The sequence below is a fragment of the Ailuropoda melanoleuca genome, chromosome 8, assembly GCF_002007445.2.
Source record: "Ailuropoda melanoleuca isolate Jingjing chromosome 8, ASM200744v2, whole genome shotgun sequence".
Lineage (NCBI taxonomy): Eukaryota > Metazoa > Chordata > Mammalia > Carnivora > Ursidae > Ailuropoda > Ailuropoda melanoleuca.
In genome coordinates, this window is record NC_048225.1 from 97,438,443 (window position 1) to 97,454,730 (window position 16,288).

The 16,288-nt window shown below is 35.4% G+C and overlaps 1 protein-coding gene across 3 annotated transcripts in view; it reads right to left on the bottom strand.

Moving 5' to 3' along the window:
* The window catches only part of ASPM (assembly factor for spindle microtubules), a 60,927-nt gene that overhangs the window by 32,455 nt on the left and 12,184 nt on the right, over window positions 1-16,288 (bottom strand). For 2 of the 3 annotated variants that reach the window (XM_034666974.1, XM_034666976.1), the window contains exons 4-15: window positions 13,305-13,409; window positions 12,763-12,909; window positions 11,096-11,341; window positions 10,499-10,566; window positions 6,593-6,734; window positions 5,895-6,025; window positions 5,224-5,399; window positions 2,414-2,559; window positions 2,240-2,325; window positions 1,596-1,817; window positions 282-489; window positions 41-186 (exon numbers count right to left, since the gene is read on the bottom strand). In XM_034666974.1, the coding sequence (XP_034522865.1) occupies window positions 41-186; window positions 282-489; window positions 1,596-1,817; window positions 2,240-2,325; window positions 2,414-2,559; window positions 5,224-5,399; window positions 5,895-6,025; window positions 6,593-6,734; window positions 10,499-10,566; window positions 11,096-11,341; window positions 12,763-12,909; window positions 13,305-13,409 (1,823 nt within the window). The remainder of the gene's footprint in view (window positions 1-40; window positions 187-281; window positions 490-1,595; window positions 1,818-2,239; window positions 2,326-2,413; window positions 2,560-5,223; window positions 5,400-5,894; window positions 6,026-6,592; window positions 6,735-10,498; window positions 10,567-11,095; window positions 11,342-12,762; window positions 12,910-13,304; window positions 13,410-16,288) is intronic. The other variant, XM_034666975.1, reaches the window with a different exon arrangement.

A 16,288-nucleotide genomic window follows, 5' to 3' on the forward strand; every position in this document is an offset into this window, starting at 1 on the left:
CCCCTTCTGAGACTCTGGTAATTAGTCAAGAAACTCTTACCTTTTCGTCAGGAATTGTATTGGACATATCTGAATGATTAATCATAGCAGGTATTCCACCAAGGTCTCTAATGGCAGACCTAACCAACTGAAAATTTTTCTTTTCATTTTCTAGAAGTTCTTTGTATAGTTCTGAAGTGTTTTCTACTATGCAAATAAAAAAAGAGATTAGACAGCTCCATTCAAAAATGTGATGTGACAAAGAAAAAACTTGAAAAGTTAATCGGCCAAAAGGGACTAACCATGATCAAATGCTTTGAGAGACAAATCCAGAGAACTTCCATCAGAGTCAGATGATGAATTCAACACCACCGAACCAGTCTGTGTGCATTCTACAGTTTGAGTAGTACGCTGACATATAGCATCAAAAGGCACATAGTAAGGATGGTAGTGATGGATTAGGTAACATAATACACGGCCATCTGAGAAAGACACTGTAAAATTCTCCACCTGATTGGAAATAGCAGAAAAATGATCAACTGTATTTAGACAGTAATATAGATATAAATGGTTTTGTATTCCATATTTCCTTTTAATAGCTATGAAAATCACATTAATGGCTAATAGCACCTAGGACAATACCATATTTATAGCCAAATTCTCAAATATAAAATACTCTTTCAAAAATAGAATTTGATTATTGTGCTTTCCCTCAAAAAATTCATGTCCTTCCTAGAGCCTCAAAATATCACATTATTTGGATATAAAGCCATTGCAGGTTTAATTTTCATAGTGGAGTAGGGTAGATTCTTAATCCACTGTCTGGTATTCTTATATGGAGAGAGACACAAAGACAAACACACAGGAAGATGTGAAGACAGAGGCAGAGATTGGAGTAAGGTATCTACAAGCCAAAGAATGCCAAGGATTGCCAGAAACACCAGAAGTTAAGAGAAAGGTACGGAACACATCTCCCCTAGAGCCTTCAGTAGCTCTCTAGTATTTAGTTAAAATGTAGAAGATGATCCATATACCTGACAAATTTTCCACTAACCATATTGTTCAAGGTGTTAACAGTTCACTATATTTAATAACATGTACTCTATCATTTTTCTGGCTTCAAGAAGTTATTCTCTATCAGATATCTTATTTATTTTCACATATTTACATTTAAAGTTACACTTCATACAGAAATACATTATAAATCTAACAAATGATTACAGAACAGTCAACTTAGATTTTTTTCCTCCTCCTTGTACCCACTGGTCAGGTTCTCTCTTGTCCCCTTCTGCATAGTGGGTTTATTTGCATTTACCTTTAAAATAAGTGTGTGATCCTTAGGTGCCCCAGTTCTGTACAAATGTCTCCTACTGAGACTCCTGACTAGGGCATTTTTTCTTAGTAATACATACAAAATTGTGCATTATACAATTGGTGACATATTAGATTAAATACAGTATGTGAAAACACCCTCACTTATTTGAGGAAAAGTTTGCTTATATATAAACTACATTATTAAAGAAATGCAATAAAATATTTTATTTTATGAATAAAGTTTGACTTTAACCAAAATGTACTTAAAGATAGTGAGCTAAAAAAAAAAAAAAGAAACTTACCTTTTTATTATAGAAAGCACAAACAGCATTTACCCACTCCATCAACAGCTTTATGCTTTCACTATATTGTTCAAAGGAACCACTATTTCTTTTGTCTTTTTTCTTACTGATAATAGCATCAGAACGGCATGATTGTGCAGACATTGTTTTCTTCATACTCTGTGTGTGTTTTAAAAAGTCAATTTCTTCTTTTAACTGATCTGAATTAAGAGAAATATCCACCTGAAACACACACACAAAAGGATACATTTCTTTATGTTTTTCAGATATCATTTTTAACCCGTAGAAGTTAGTCGTTGTTTTCTTCTTCTTTTTTTTTAAGGCAAACGTAGTTCATGCAGAGGATAGTGTGTCATGTGTAAGATTCGGGGTCACACAAGCCTGGGTTCTAATCTCATCGCTGCTTCCTATCAATGCTATAACTTCTAGCTTCAGTTTCCTTACCTATGAAGCAGTGATAACACCTACCTTACAGGGGTGTTGTGAGGATTAAATTGGAGTATATATAAAGGAATTATCCCAGTTCCTGGGACAGAATAAAACTCCAGTAAGTAAGTTATTCTTAGTCTATTTGATGAAAAAAGCTTATATAAATCAATGCTAAAAATTGGTAAAAAGTGTAAAATTTACCAAATGTACAATACCTGAAAAGCAAATGCTATTTTCCAAAGTAATGCAAGAGTTTTTTCTCTGTGCCTATCCACAATATCCTTAGATAGGATTGTATTTCCTGTAAATGAAAAGACAGTCTGTTAGCACAATACACGTAAATATCAATTTTTGGTGAGAATAAATTTTTATCTTTACTCAATTTTTACCATGCTCATCATTTAATTGAATTCCTCGTGATCTAAGAATTTGAAGAACAATGTCAACATTGTGCATCTTCTGAAGACGACTTATTGCTGGCATCCTGAGTTTTGTTGAGAGATTCCAGTCCCGTGTGAGAAGTTCCATGATTCGCCTAACAACAAAGGAATTTTCAGATGACACTGTCATATAAAAATATATGAAAATCTCCTTGCATCAAAAGGTGGGGCTCAAACCAGACCCAAAAATATCATAAATATCCTGCCTTTACCCTCCCACACTGAGACACTAAGAATCTGTCAATGTATGATTGTTCTTATCATGTGAAGAAATAAACTTAACTTTCCTTTGAAAAACAAACAAACTGAGGGTTTTAGAGGGGAGGTTGGAGGGGAGATGGGCTAGCCCAGTGATGGGTATTAAGGAGGGCATGTATTACATGGAGCACTGGGTGTTATACACAAACAATGAATCATGGAACACTACATCAAAAACTAATCATGTACTGTATGGTGACTAACATATCAAAATAGAAAAAAAAAGCTTCAAAAAATAAACAAAAAATGCAAGATGAACTTTATTTAAATACAGTTATCACCCACATAAATCCCCCTAATTTAAAGAATTTTAGGTGAGAAAGATACCAAAAAACTAACTGAAAACTGTTGTTCCACAATTGGCAAATAAGAGTCATTTCTCATTTTAAGCCTGCGGTTTGAGGTCTATGAACAGAATGTAAGAAAAAAAGATGAGATACATAAATGCACACATGAACAAAATAACAGAGTTCTATAGTAAAAAAGAAGGGGAAAGGAAGGGAGAAAGTATATTTATGGAGGAGCTACTGTATTATACACATCAAGCAAGTGCTTTCTTTTCTATTTTGGTCCTCATAGCAAGTCCCACAACCAGGCATTATTATCCCATTTTTTTGCAGATGAAGAAACCAAAGCCCAGAGAAATTTAGTAAACTGCCTATAGTCACACTGTTAGTAATATGAACTAAAACTTAGTTTTATCAGATTCGAAAGCCGTTCTGTTATATCTATGCCAGATTACTGTAAAAATACTTGAGTGCCTACTTAAAAAGACATATATATTACAACTTAAATTCAAACCCCTAATATCATCTAGGTCACTAGTATTTTATCTACTAGACAATAAGCGATATTTCTACAGAAAAAGCAAGCACCAATGTATTATTGTAGATAGCTAAAATTTGGCAGAACTGTTTATAGAACTAAAATTTGGCAGAACTGTTTATATAACCATAATTTCTAAAGGTTAGAAAGTAATGTAAGATCATTCTAGGGTAACCACCCAATCGACATATGAAGTATTTCTGTAACAGTAGACCAACCCATTACCTATGGCATTAGTGGATTAACCATGCAAGTGACCTTGAAGATCCATGATCATTTTGCTGACACTGAAGAAAAGCAGAAATCTGGTATGCAATATCAAGTCTCTTAATTAGTTAGAATTCCTAACCAATTAAAAAGCATCAACATCCAACACTACTAAGCCCTTAGTAACTCTCGTAAAAGCCTAAAAATGTCTTCCATTGTGGAAAATAGCACTGAACATAAAACCCATCACTGTCCCTCCTGGAAAGTGGAGAAAGTCTAAAAACGTGAATTCCTATTGGCCAGAAAACAGATATAACAGCTTGGATTTATGAAATGAACAAATTAAATAAATAGAAAAATAACATGTGAAACATTTTCAGCAAATGCTCTAGCCTATATGCAAATTGCTCAAGTGAAAAACAGCTGCAGTAAAGTTCAAAAGACTATTACCTTGTTGTGAGAACATACAATCAGAAAAGAATGTTGATGGAAATTTAATTTAGAAGGGAAGCAAGTGACATGTTTGTTGTTTTTGAAGAACTAGGGATTCATAAAGATCCAGAGATCCCTTCCTCACAAATGTCAAATGTAATATAAATTGGAGAGTTTCCTAGAAACAAGACAAATGTCTCCCATGCAGATATCCTGAAGAGGCCAACTGCAGTACTGCACTCATGGTCACTCCACCAAAGCAGGAACTGGTAATTCACTGGACTCAAACAAAAGCCAATTTTGAGGAGTCTAGTTTGTTACTGAGAAATATTGTATGATTTGAAGCCAGACATCCTGAGTTTATGTCCCCATACCATGGTATAAAACTTGGTCATGCTCTGTTGCCTCTCCAGCTTACTTTTCCTCCTGTGTAAAACAAGGTTAATAATACTACTAGAATTGGTCCCAAGTAATAATAGTACTTATGAAACCCTGCCAACATAACGTGTTACTTAAATGTTTGATATTTTAATTAGCTCCATGCTTGTCCCAACTTCTATTCTGGGGCATCAGTGGTTTCCACTCACAGACCATCGTCCCCGTCGGCTTGAAAAAAAATGTGTATAGGAGACAAGGTTTCTGGACCTAAAATTGACACCATTTTACAAAAGTGTTGCAGATACTCATCCCTATCTTTTTTTACCCTAAAAAAAATTTATTGCATTACATGAAAGAGCAAGAAAGAGGGGCGCCTGGGTGGCTCAGTTGGTTAAGTATCCGACTCTTGATTTCGGCTCAGGTCATGATCTCAGGGTTGTGGGACTGAGCCCCATGTTGGGTTATGTGCTCAGCAAAGAGTCTGCATGAGGATTCTCTCCCTCTTCCTTAGCCCCTCCCCCAACTCTCTCTCTCTCTCTAAAATAAATTAATTAAAACAAAGTAAGAGCAAGAAAGACTACGTAAATACAGAAAAAAATGTTTTCCAGAAAATTTTAGTCTATTCCATTAAGTAAAATAATTCTATTTCTTATACTTACACAAGACGCACTCCACATTGCAAGTCGACAGCAAGATTTGTAACAGCAAAATCAAATTCATCAAATGGTGTCTGAACATGGTTAACAGGTAATCCCAATAAGCTAAGGTGACGGGAAAGGTCACCTTCACCGCTTAGGAAGTCTCGTGAAAAAGCCAGAAGAATGTCTTTACTAGTCTGTGGAGAAACAAGTTGCACATATTAAATCCCAAGATTATAATTTTGTTTACAATAGCAACAAATTCTTATTCTGAGGATATTGAAATGAAGTAAAATTACTAGTAGCATAAAAAAGTCAGTTTTATGGTAATAATGTACAGTTATTTCCAATTTAAGGTCTTTTAAAAAATTGCTCATAATTAAAAACAGACTCCAAAAATTAGTATTCATTTAATAATATGCTAAATTAGGAAAGAAATCTCCCCCCTGAGTTAATTCCTCAGAATTCTCAAATCAACAAAACTTAATAGTGTTGTTTGCCGGTGAAAGGTCAACCAGTAAGTTAGGCAGGGTTAGAACTACTAATAAGATGGACTAGATAGATATCCCTACCCTATTCCACTCCAGAGTACTCTTCTTTGGGAAACTTAGAAGTTTTTAAAGAGAAAATATACAATAAAAACAAGTAAAAGTCTTAAATATGAAATACAAAAGAGAAAATGAAAAATATACCTTGAATTCAGCATCTTTACAGAAGAGACAAGGGTCATGATCAATAAGTTTGGATATTTTGGCATAATCAAGGAAACAAACCAACAGCAATAACTTTTTCAATGTAAACTTAGACAAAGCTTCTTCATGACCTTAAGTAAAAGTACAAAAAGCATAGCAAGTTAATCTGTGAAAGACAAGTTTCACCTTAAAATATGATAACTTACTAACAAAGAAAAGTAATAGTAAGCCCAAATAGAACACTATTTCTTTCTTAGTGCTTAAATGTATGAATTCATGCAATACCCATAAAACTCTATGTTTCTAATATTTCCAGCTTATGGAGGAGGAAGCAGAGGCACAGAGACAACAAGTGATTCAGTCTGCCTCATGCAACAAATATTTAATGAGCACCTACTCCATGCAGGTGGCGTCCTAGACGCCACGTTTACAGCAACAAGCTAAAACAAATATGATCTCCAGAGGGCGTACAGCCAACTTGTGAGGAGAGGGTGGGTAGAGACATCAAAAAGGTAAAAATAACTACAGTGATGGAGGAAGTGATGGGGAATGATAGGTGTAAAGGGGGGATAGTGGAGAGAGGAACTATTTATACTGGCATCTGTAAGAAGGTAAAATTTAAACAGAGACCAGAAAGAATAAGAAAAAGCTGTTTATGCATAGCGTGGAAAGAATGCAGTGGAGGCAGAACTACTCACCATCTCTATACAGATGAGGAACAGTGGGGTGTCTATACTCAGCGGCTATATCAGGATTCCAAAGTAAACGATTCAGAATAAACACAGCCAACCCCATGACATCACTGTTGTCTTCCAAAGACAGGAGTTCTCCAAAAATTGTCTGAAATTAAAATGAAGACTATGTGACCTTTAAGAAGCAAAGGGATACAACAGGGGGAGAGCAGACTACAATCTTCTAAGGATTTAGGAATGTTCTATTTTCTAAGTAGTATGGAAATAACATGGATATTTGCTAAATAACCTTTTTAAACTGCATATGCTTTATGCATTCTTTAGTGTATATGGTGCGCGATAAAAAAAGGCAAAAGCTCAGGACTAAGATAAATTCTTAAAAATCATCTGACAAACCATATTTGCACTTTAATTTTTTCCTTTAAACTAAAGAACTATCAAATGTAGGCATGTTGTTCAAATTCAATTTTAATTATACTACTAAGTATATAATGAAGGTACAAAAGAAACTTAAATATTCAGGGGCGCCTGGGTGGCACAGCGGTTAAGCGTCTGCCTTCGGCTCAGGGCGTGATCCCGGCGTTATGGGATCGAGCCCCACATCAGGCTCCTCCGCTGGGAGCCTGCTTCTTCCTCTCCCACTCCCCCTGCTTGTGTTCCCTCTCTCGCTGGCTATCTCTCTGTCAAATAAATAAATAAAATCTTAAAAAAAAAAGTAACTTAAATATTCAAAACTTTCTAATAGTTAACAGGTGGAAACCCATCTGCAAATAATCTAAGATAAAAATTTGGGAATTCAGATCTGTTTATAATTGATTTTTTTTTATTATGTTCAGTTAGCCACCATATAGTACATCATTAGTTTTTGAGGTAGCATTCAATGATTCATTAGTTGTGTATAACATAATTGGTTTGAATATGAAATTAATTTAACATCAACGTGCTTATTATTAATGGTTTTTAAAGCAATTAGAAAAAACTAAAACCATATCAAAATATATCTTATAACCTCACATTGACCAATCATAGAGATAAAACATGGAAAATATATGCCAAAATAGAAAAACTTTACCTTTATTTACTTATTTTTTTTGCCTTTGATGTTTTCTTAAAATCCTCAAAGGTCATGCCGACCACCAGAACCTTAAGGTGTTCACAGTTACTCATCTCTCCTTTCCATCTAAATGGATTATACATTCCCACCAACGGACATGGACTTGCTGTGTCTCTTGTGGGAGAATAATATTCCTACCTCATCTGTGTTTGGCCAGATAATGTGCTCTGGCAAGTGGAATATGGATGGAAGCAACATATACTACAACAAAGCAGAAGTGTTATTTTTTATTTATTTATTTTTAAAGATTTTATTTATTTATTTGAGAGAGTGAGCAAGAGAGACAGCAGGAGCCAGGGAGGCGGGGGAGAAGCAGACCCCCTGCTGAGTAGGGAGCCCGAAGTGGGACTTGATCCCAGGACCGTGGGATCATGACCTGAGTGGAAAGCAGACACTTAAACAACTAAACCACACAGGTGCTCCTAAGCAGAAGTTTTAAGAGGCATTACAAGTTTCTACTTAACTCTCTTGCTTTTTATCTCGGCCCAAATAGAGGGGTTCTACTCCAATTAAGGTTCTAGAATTACTTAACATATGAAAGCAGAGCCAGGTGATATGTAATTTTCTGATTAACAAAAGCATATTAAATTGAAATAAGAAAGCAATAATACTGGGGTGCCTGGGTGGCACAGCGCTTAAGCATCTGCCTTCGTCTCAGGGTGTGATCCCAGCGTTATGGGATCGAGCCCCACATCAGGCTCCTCCGTTATAAGCCTGCTTCTTCCTCTCCCACTCCCCCTGCTTGTGTTCCCTCTCTCGCTGGCTGTCTCTATCTCTGTCGAATAAATAAATAAAATCTTTAAAAAAAAAAAAAGAAAGCAATAATACCATCAAACTGTATGACCACAGTAAGCTTATCATTTGTTCTCTTTGGTCCTCAATTTCTTGATAAATAAAAGCCAAATTATTGTGAACAATTCCTTTCAGTCCCAAAGACCATTCTATTCTAACACCTGGAATAAACTAAAGAAAAGACTATCCCACATGACAATGGCAAAAAGCCTCAAGAAAATGTAAAAGTATACCAGTAAAAGATGAAAGAAAACTGGAAACACAGAGCATTTTAAAAATAGAATATTTTTAATAGTCAACTACTACTGTCTTTTTCACTCAGTTTTAAAATTCTAAGTATTATTGAGCCATGCACCAAGTGAAAAACTCAAATTTGACGACATTTTTATAAGACGTGCTGCATCAAAAAAACTAAGAAGCAGCCCAAGAAATGGGAGAAGATATTTGCAAATGACACTACAGATAAAAGATTAGTATCCAAGATCTACAAAGAACTTCTCAAACTCAATACATGGGAAACAAATAATCAAATAAAAAAATGGGCAGAAGATATGAACAGTCACTTGTCCAATGAAGACATACAAATGGCTAAGAGACACATGAAAAAATGTTCAACATCATTGGCCATCAGGGAAATTCAAATCAAAACCACACTGAGATACCACCTTACGCCAGTTAGAATGGCAAAAATTGACAAGGCAGGAAACAACAAATGTTGGAGAGGATGTGGAAAGAGGGTAACCCTCTTACACTGTTGGTGGAAATGCAAGTTGGTACAGCCTCTTTGGAAAACAGTGTGGAGGTCCCTCAAAAAGTTAAAAATGGAGCCACCCTATGATCCAGCAATTGCACTACTGGGTATTTACCCCAAAGATACAGACGTAGTGAAGAGAAGGGCCATATGCACCCCAATGTTCATAGCAGCATTGTCCACAATAGCTAAATTGTGGAAGGAGCCGAGATGCCCTTCAACAGATGAATGGATTAAGAAGATATGGTCCATATACACAATGGAATATTACTCAGCCATCAAAAAGAACTATTTCACAACATTTGCAATCACATGGATGGGACTGGAGGAGACAATGCTAAGCGAAATAAGTCAAACAGAGAAAGACAATTATATGGTTTCACTCATTTATGGAACATAAGAAGTAGGAAGATCAGTAGGAGAAGAAAGAGAAGAAGAAAGAGGGGGTAAACAGAAGGGGGAATGAACCATGAGAGACTGCGGACTCTGGGAAACAAACTGATGGCTTCAGAGGGGAGAGGGGTAGGGGAATGGGATAGGCCAGTGATGGGTATTAAGGAGGGCACATATTGCATGGTGCACTGGGTGTTATACGCAAGTAATGAATCATGGAACTTTACATCAAAAACTAGGGATGTACTGTATGGTGACTAACATAATATAATAAAAAATTATTATAAAAATAAAAAAAAAATAAAGGGAAGTTTTCAATAAAGAAAAAAAGTGTTGCATCAAAATGGTTACAAGTTCAGGCTCTGGCATCAGATGGGTATAGATTCCAATCCTGACTAATAATTGGCATATAGCATGTATGTCACTTAAAATCTAAGCTTCGGTTTTGTCAGTGAAGTGAAATAATAAAACAAACCTCACTGGGTTTTGAAGAGGTTTAAATTAGAAAATATATTTAAAACAGGGTAAAAGCTCAAAAAGGAGCTTACAATACTTGTTATTCTATTCAGTACCAAATTATACATATTTAAGAAAACAGGAAAATTACTATGTGAGGATATGGCGATAATATATACTAGCATGATCCAATTACCTACTAAGCATTTATTAAAGGACTTTAAATTTTATACTGAAAGACCAATTAAGCTAACCAAATGACTTTATAAGTGAAACCATATTTTATTAAAAAATCTATTAAAACACATGATAAAAAGTCTACTAAAGATATACATAATAAAAGAAGTATACAATAAAAGTATATAATAAAAAGTATGAAATTTCAAAGACTGAAGCATATACTTACCTCTAGGCCGATTCGTAGCCATAAAGGATTATATGACAACAGCCAATTCAGGACTTTCTGCCGTTCTCCTGAAATGCATGTGAGAAGCAAGTAAGTTCAGACCACTAATCAAATAGAGACAATAAATAAAATTTTATGGAGAGAAATCAGTGGAAAATAGGGATAATCAATTATATGAAATCAGTTAATTTAAATACAAGCCATTCTTAAATATATATATGATCGTATTAAAGTACATGAGATTTTAGGCAGCAAAGTCAAATCATGTACATATTTGACTCTGAAATACAAAATCTTGAGTGTTTTTAAAGAATTAATCTCAAGTGGTGCCTGGGTAGCTCAGTCAGTTAAACATCCGACTCTTGATTTTGGCTCAGGTCATGGTCTCAGGGTCCTGGGATGAGCCCTGCATCAGGCTCTGCACTCAGTGGGGGGTCTGCTTGAGGATTCTCTCACTCCCTCTCTCTTTGGCCCTCCCACCATGCATGCACATGTATGCTCTCTCTCTCAAATAAATAAATAAATCTTTAAAAAATATAAATCACATCTTTAGATATAAAGAATCTTTATAAATAAAGATTTTTATAATCTTCTTACCCACATCTTTCCAGAGGTGTCTATCTTTTCTAACAATTAACCGCCTAGCTTCAATTTCAATTTCAAGCTTCTTAATAGCTTTAACCATTTTTTCAGAAGTAAATAAGCGACATGCTGCACGACGTAATCTATTCAACCTGCACCGAGCAGTGTAAGCTCTGAGAGACACTTCATCTTTTGTAGGAGCTCTAGGTACACTGATTTTATGTTGACTCTCCAATCCCAAAAGAAGAGTAGCAGCATTTACTGGGCAAAAACAAAAGGAAGAATGTTTCTGGTTAAACAATATATACATATATCCTTAAAACCAGCAATAAGTGCAAGTTTAAGATGGCTGAAACAGGGTCTATTCTCTGCCCCTTCCAAGCCTGCTCTTTTCTTTCCTATCTTGAAATATGGGTGTCACCATTCACTCAGTCCCTTAGACCATTCTATCATTGCAACTTGGGACTCTACCTGCAAAATGGATCTCAAGTCTAACCACCTCTCACAACCTCCACCACTATGACCCAAGTTCACACACTATCATCTCTAACCTATGCTAATGAAATAGTCTCCCAACTAGTTTCTCTGTTTCCATCCTTTCTGATAACTTAAAAAAAAAAAAGTCTCTAAAGAATGTGACTTTAAAAAATCAGTTAAATTTTGAAATGCAACTTGAATTTTTATAAAACACATTTTCTCTCAAGAAGAAAACTAAAGGGGCGCCTGGGTGACTCAGTCGTTAAGCGTCTGCCTTCGGCTCAGGGCGTGATCCTGGAGTCCTGGGATCAAGCCCCACATCAGGCTCCTCTGCTGGGAGCCTGCTTCTTCCTCTCCCACTCCCCCTGCATGTGTTCCCTCTCTTGCTGGCTGTCTCTCTCTCTGTCAAATAAATAAATAAAATCTTTTTAAAAGAAAACAAAGCATTTAAAAAAAAAGGAGGAAAACTAAAAGTCAGTCTGTGTTTACTTTTGGAGAAAAAGAACAGCTGCCTTAGAAATCATCTTGCCAAAGGGCATTTTAATGTAAACAAGCTATACACTATTCTCTAACAAATACAGACAGGCCTCCCTAACACTGCAACAATGGAGAAACTATCATCTTAAAGACAGCCTATATAATGGCTTGGCAATTTAAATGTTTACAAAGATGTTTCCTTATCTTGAGTTGAACTGATCCCTATAATTTCTATGCAAGAGTATCCCAAGTTTCTTTCTCTCTCAGGAAAAAAGCCTTCAAATGTCTGAAGGACAGCATGTTTCCAACTTGTTCTACACCTGCGTCTCCTCACACCATGCACTGAGATGTTTGCCATACAAGACTGTTAGATTTATTCACCAGGACACTATACTCTTAATGAGGTGAAGATTGAATTGGATTTCTTAGTAGCCATGTTTCACTGTTAACTCAAACTGAATCTATATTAAAATAGAACTCATTCTTCTGAAAGGCTGGAATTGCATTGGCTGATGAACAAGAATGGAAAGCAAAAGGAAAAAGCAAAATTTAGTACTTTCAGTAAAGAATTCCCTAAAAATTCTCACCCACACAATCTTCAGCATTCATGTCAATGAATTAGTGAACCATTAACTATAATATATATGCATAATTTAAAAATGACAATTCATGTTAAGAACTGTTAAAACAAGAATATTATTTAATTTAAACACTAATTTAATGTTTACCTTCAGAAATACTTGTTTTTACAGTGAAGTCATCAGGAGTTAATATAAAATTTAGCCACCAAGTGAAGCCCTGCTCCTGCTTTTCCTTCCAGCGTTCATCATAAAACATGTTTTTTGCAGCAAATGGCATTGGGTGTCTAGGAATATCTAAGAATACAATTGGTTTATTGCATAAGAAATTCTCTTTTAAATTATTATGCAATATATAGCAAAAGACCATTTTTACCAGCAAAACCACCTTTCAAACACTGAACAATATTTGCTTTTCTACTACTTGCTGAGAACAGTAGAAAACGTTTAGGTATAAAATATAATCAAAGTTTGAAGGGAAAAAGTACCACTGTACCTCCTCGTTATTTAAAAATCCTAAATCATCATGAGTTAATTTCACTGAAGTCTGAGAAAATATTGTTATTTGAATACACATATTTACAATTCTCCAAGGCTTCAATAAAAAGTATCAATTCATTTCCACTTGAAATGCAATTAATGCTTCATTCCATGTCAGTTTTTCAGTGACTTTAAAAATAATGAACACTTACCTGTTTTTAATGGTTTTATGAAGGTCAAAGTAGACTGTGCCACAGCAACAATGGGTTTTGTCCTTTTGCTTGCTTTAGAATTAGGAGTTCTGTATACCAATGAATCTAAAATAAATTAGAAAGCAAAATAATAGCATCAAAAATGAAATAAATTCCGTGAATAAACTGTTCTAAAGTTAAATTTGGGTTCTTCAATATCACAATCATTTAGCAGATACTTTAATAACTACTACGTGCCTGGTATACTATGAACTTGGTGGTCAATAAAACCTACATGTGGAAGTTACAGAGCAGAAGCTATACTTTATCTTGTGTTTGCAGTAGCTGTGATTCACATTCAATCACCATTTATTGTATGTATATATTGCAGATTCTGTGTAGGTGCTGAGAATGCAGAATTGTAGATATGGTCCCAGCCCTTGGAAGTTCTCGGTCTAGTACAGAAATCTAAAAGAAATTGTAATACACTACTTAAAGGAGAACTACATTTAACCAGCTATGAGAACAAGAAGGGAGAGCTAACTTCACTTAGAAGGGTAGGACAGCCTTCTTAAATGTGAATACACTTGAGCTGACTCTTAAAGAAGTTAGGCATGAGGAATGTGGCCTGTTGACAGAACTGCAATGTGGCTGGAGTAAAACATACCTATCAGAAAAACAATAGAAGAAGAGGTTGAAAAAAGTAGAAAAGAGTTCAATCGTAATAAAAATAGTGGCAGCTAATGTTTGAATACTTTGTTTCAGGCACTATCGCAGTCTTTTAATATAGAATACCCCAGGTAATAATCATCCCGGCAAACCTCTAAGAAGTGTACTACTATTATCCGTATTTTATATAATTAGGATACTGGAGCTTAGAACAATTAAGCTACTTGGTCAAGGTCACACAAGCTAGTAAGTGGCAGAGCTAGGCAGTATAGTCCCAGAGCCTGCACTATTAATCAGTTTGATGCCAATGAAAGATTTAAATCTAGGAAGTAACACCGCTGTTTACATTTTAGAAAACTGACCAGTAGAATAAAAGGGGTCAAGACTAGAGATAGAAAGCTAAGAGGAAGCTATCACAGTGTCCCAACTTAGCTATTATGAGAATTTAAATCAAAACAGAAGCAGTGGAGAAAATTAGAAGAGTTATTTTAATAGAACCTACAAGCCTTAATAACCACTGGCTAAGCGAGCAGTAAAGAATGAGAACTTCAGAGGATTTCCAGGTATCTAACCCAGGTGACTGAGGGAGATAGTAGGTGGTATCTACAAAGGAAAATGCAATAAAAGTCACGGTGGCAAAGTGGTATAGTTTATAGGTTAATATAGGTTATAGCAGAATAGCAGTCCACTCCCTCAAAAGCAGGTTTCATACCAGATGATACACCTACTAAATATAAAGATAGAGCTAAGAAAAGGCAGAAGAGAGCAAACTATGATCCACAGGCAAAATCCAGCCCACTGCCCATTTTTACGTGATCTATAACCTAAGATTAGTTTTTACATCTGTAAATAATTTGGGAAAAAAATCAAAATGATTGTATTTTATGACACATGAAAATTACATGAAATTCAAATTTCAGTGTCCATAAATAAAATTGTATTGGAACACAGCCACACTTATTCATTCACACATTGTCTGTGGCTCTTTTTCCTTCTACAGTGGTGGAGGCTCAGTAGTTGTGATAGAAATCATTTGGCCTTTGAAACCTAAATATTAATTATCTGGACCTTTAGAGAAAAAGTTTGCTTAGTTTTGATTTAGAAGGTTTACAAATCTACACCAGTTGTGAAAATAAGGAACATAGTCAAATTGTGACATATTTATGAGGTTATAAATTTCTTTGTATCTGAACCTTTTAAAAACAAAAATAAGAGGAAAAAGTCCTCATTCTGAAACACCACAGAAGCTAGTACCTCTACATGGAGTCATTTCATTCTGTGGGGATCCTTTCCTGGAGCCATCTCACAGCACCTTACCACTCAGAAAGGCCAAATTATGTGCCTCCCTTTCTGTGCTTCCGTGATTCCCTGTGCATAGCTCAGTCAGAGGACTGAGAGCAGCTTGAAGACAGGAATTATACCTTTTCTCCTTGTATCCATAGAGCCTAGAACAACGCATAGCACACGGTAGGCACCTTATCAATACTGAATAAATATATCTTGGAAAATTGACTTCTTTCTTTGCTCTCCTGGGTTTGCCAGAATAGAAAGAGTCAGTTATTCTTAGTGAGTGTTACTCTCTCATATAGGCTCATAAGTCAGATACTCAATGTGTCTAATTGTCTTTAGGCCTTGCAAAAAGCCCCAACTAGTGGCCACCTTAAAGAAACTCATTATTCATCATTTATTGTACACCTTGTACGAGATCAAAACAGACATAGGTATGTTCCTTATTCTCAATGAATTTGTTATCTGGTCAGATAATATCTATAGGAAACAAGAAATACAAGCAAAGAAATAGAGTTAACATACAAGATGTTATATATATGCTGAATTCAAATTTGCTTAGGGAACATACCTAGAGGGAAAGCCATCAGGGAGTTAATAAAAGTTGACTATAGTACTTGAAATAAGTGAAAGATCTGAATTAGTGAGAAAACAATAGGTAAGAAAGTTAACAAGAGGATACATGGTCAGGAATAAGACAAGGATGCCCACCCTTGCCGCTTTTATTCAGCACAGTATTGGAAATCCATGCTAGAGCAACTGGGCAAGAAAGAGAAAGAAAACGAATCCACATTAGAATGAAGTAAAATTGCCACTATTTGCAGATGAAATATTATATATAGAAACCCCTAAAGACTCCATCACAAAACCATTAGAATAAATGAATTCAGTAAAGATGCAGGATACAAAAATCAATATACAAAACTATACGACATTGATGAAAGAAATTGAAGACACAAATACATGGAAAGATATTCCAGACTCATGGATTTAAAAAATTAATGTTGTTAAAATGTCCATACTACCCAAAGAAATCTACAGATTCAATG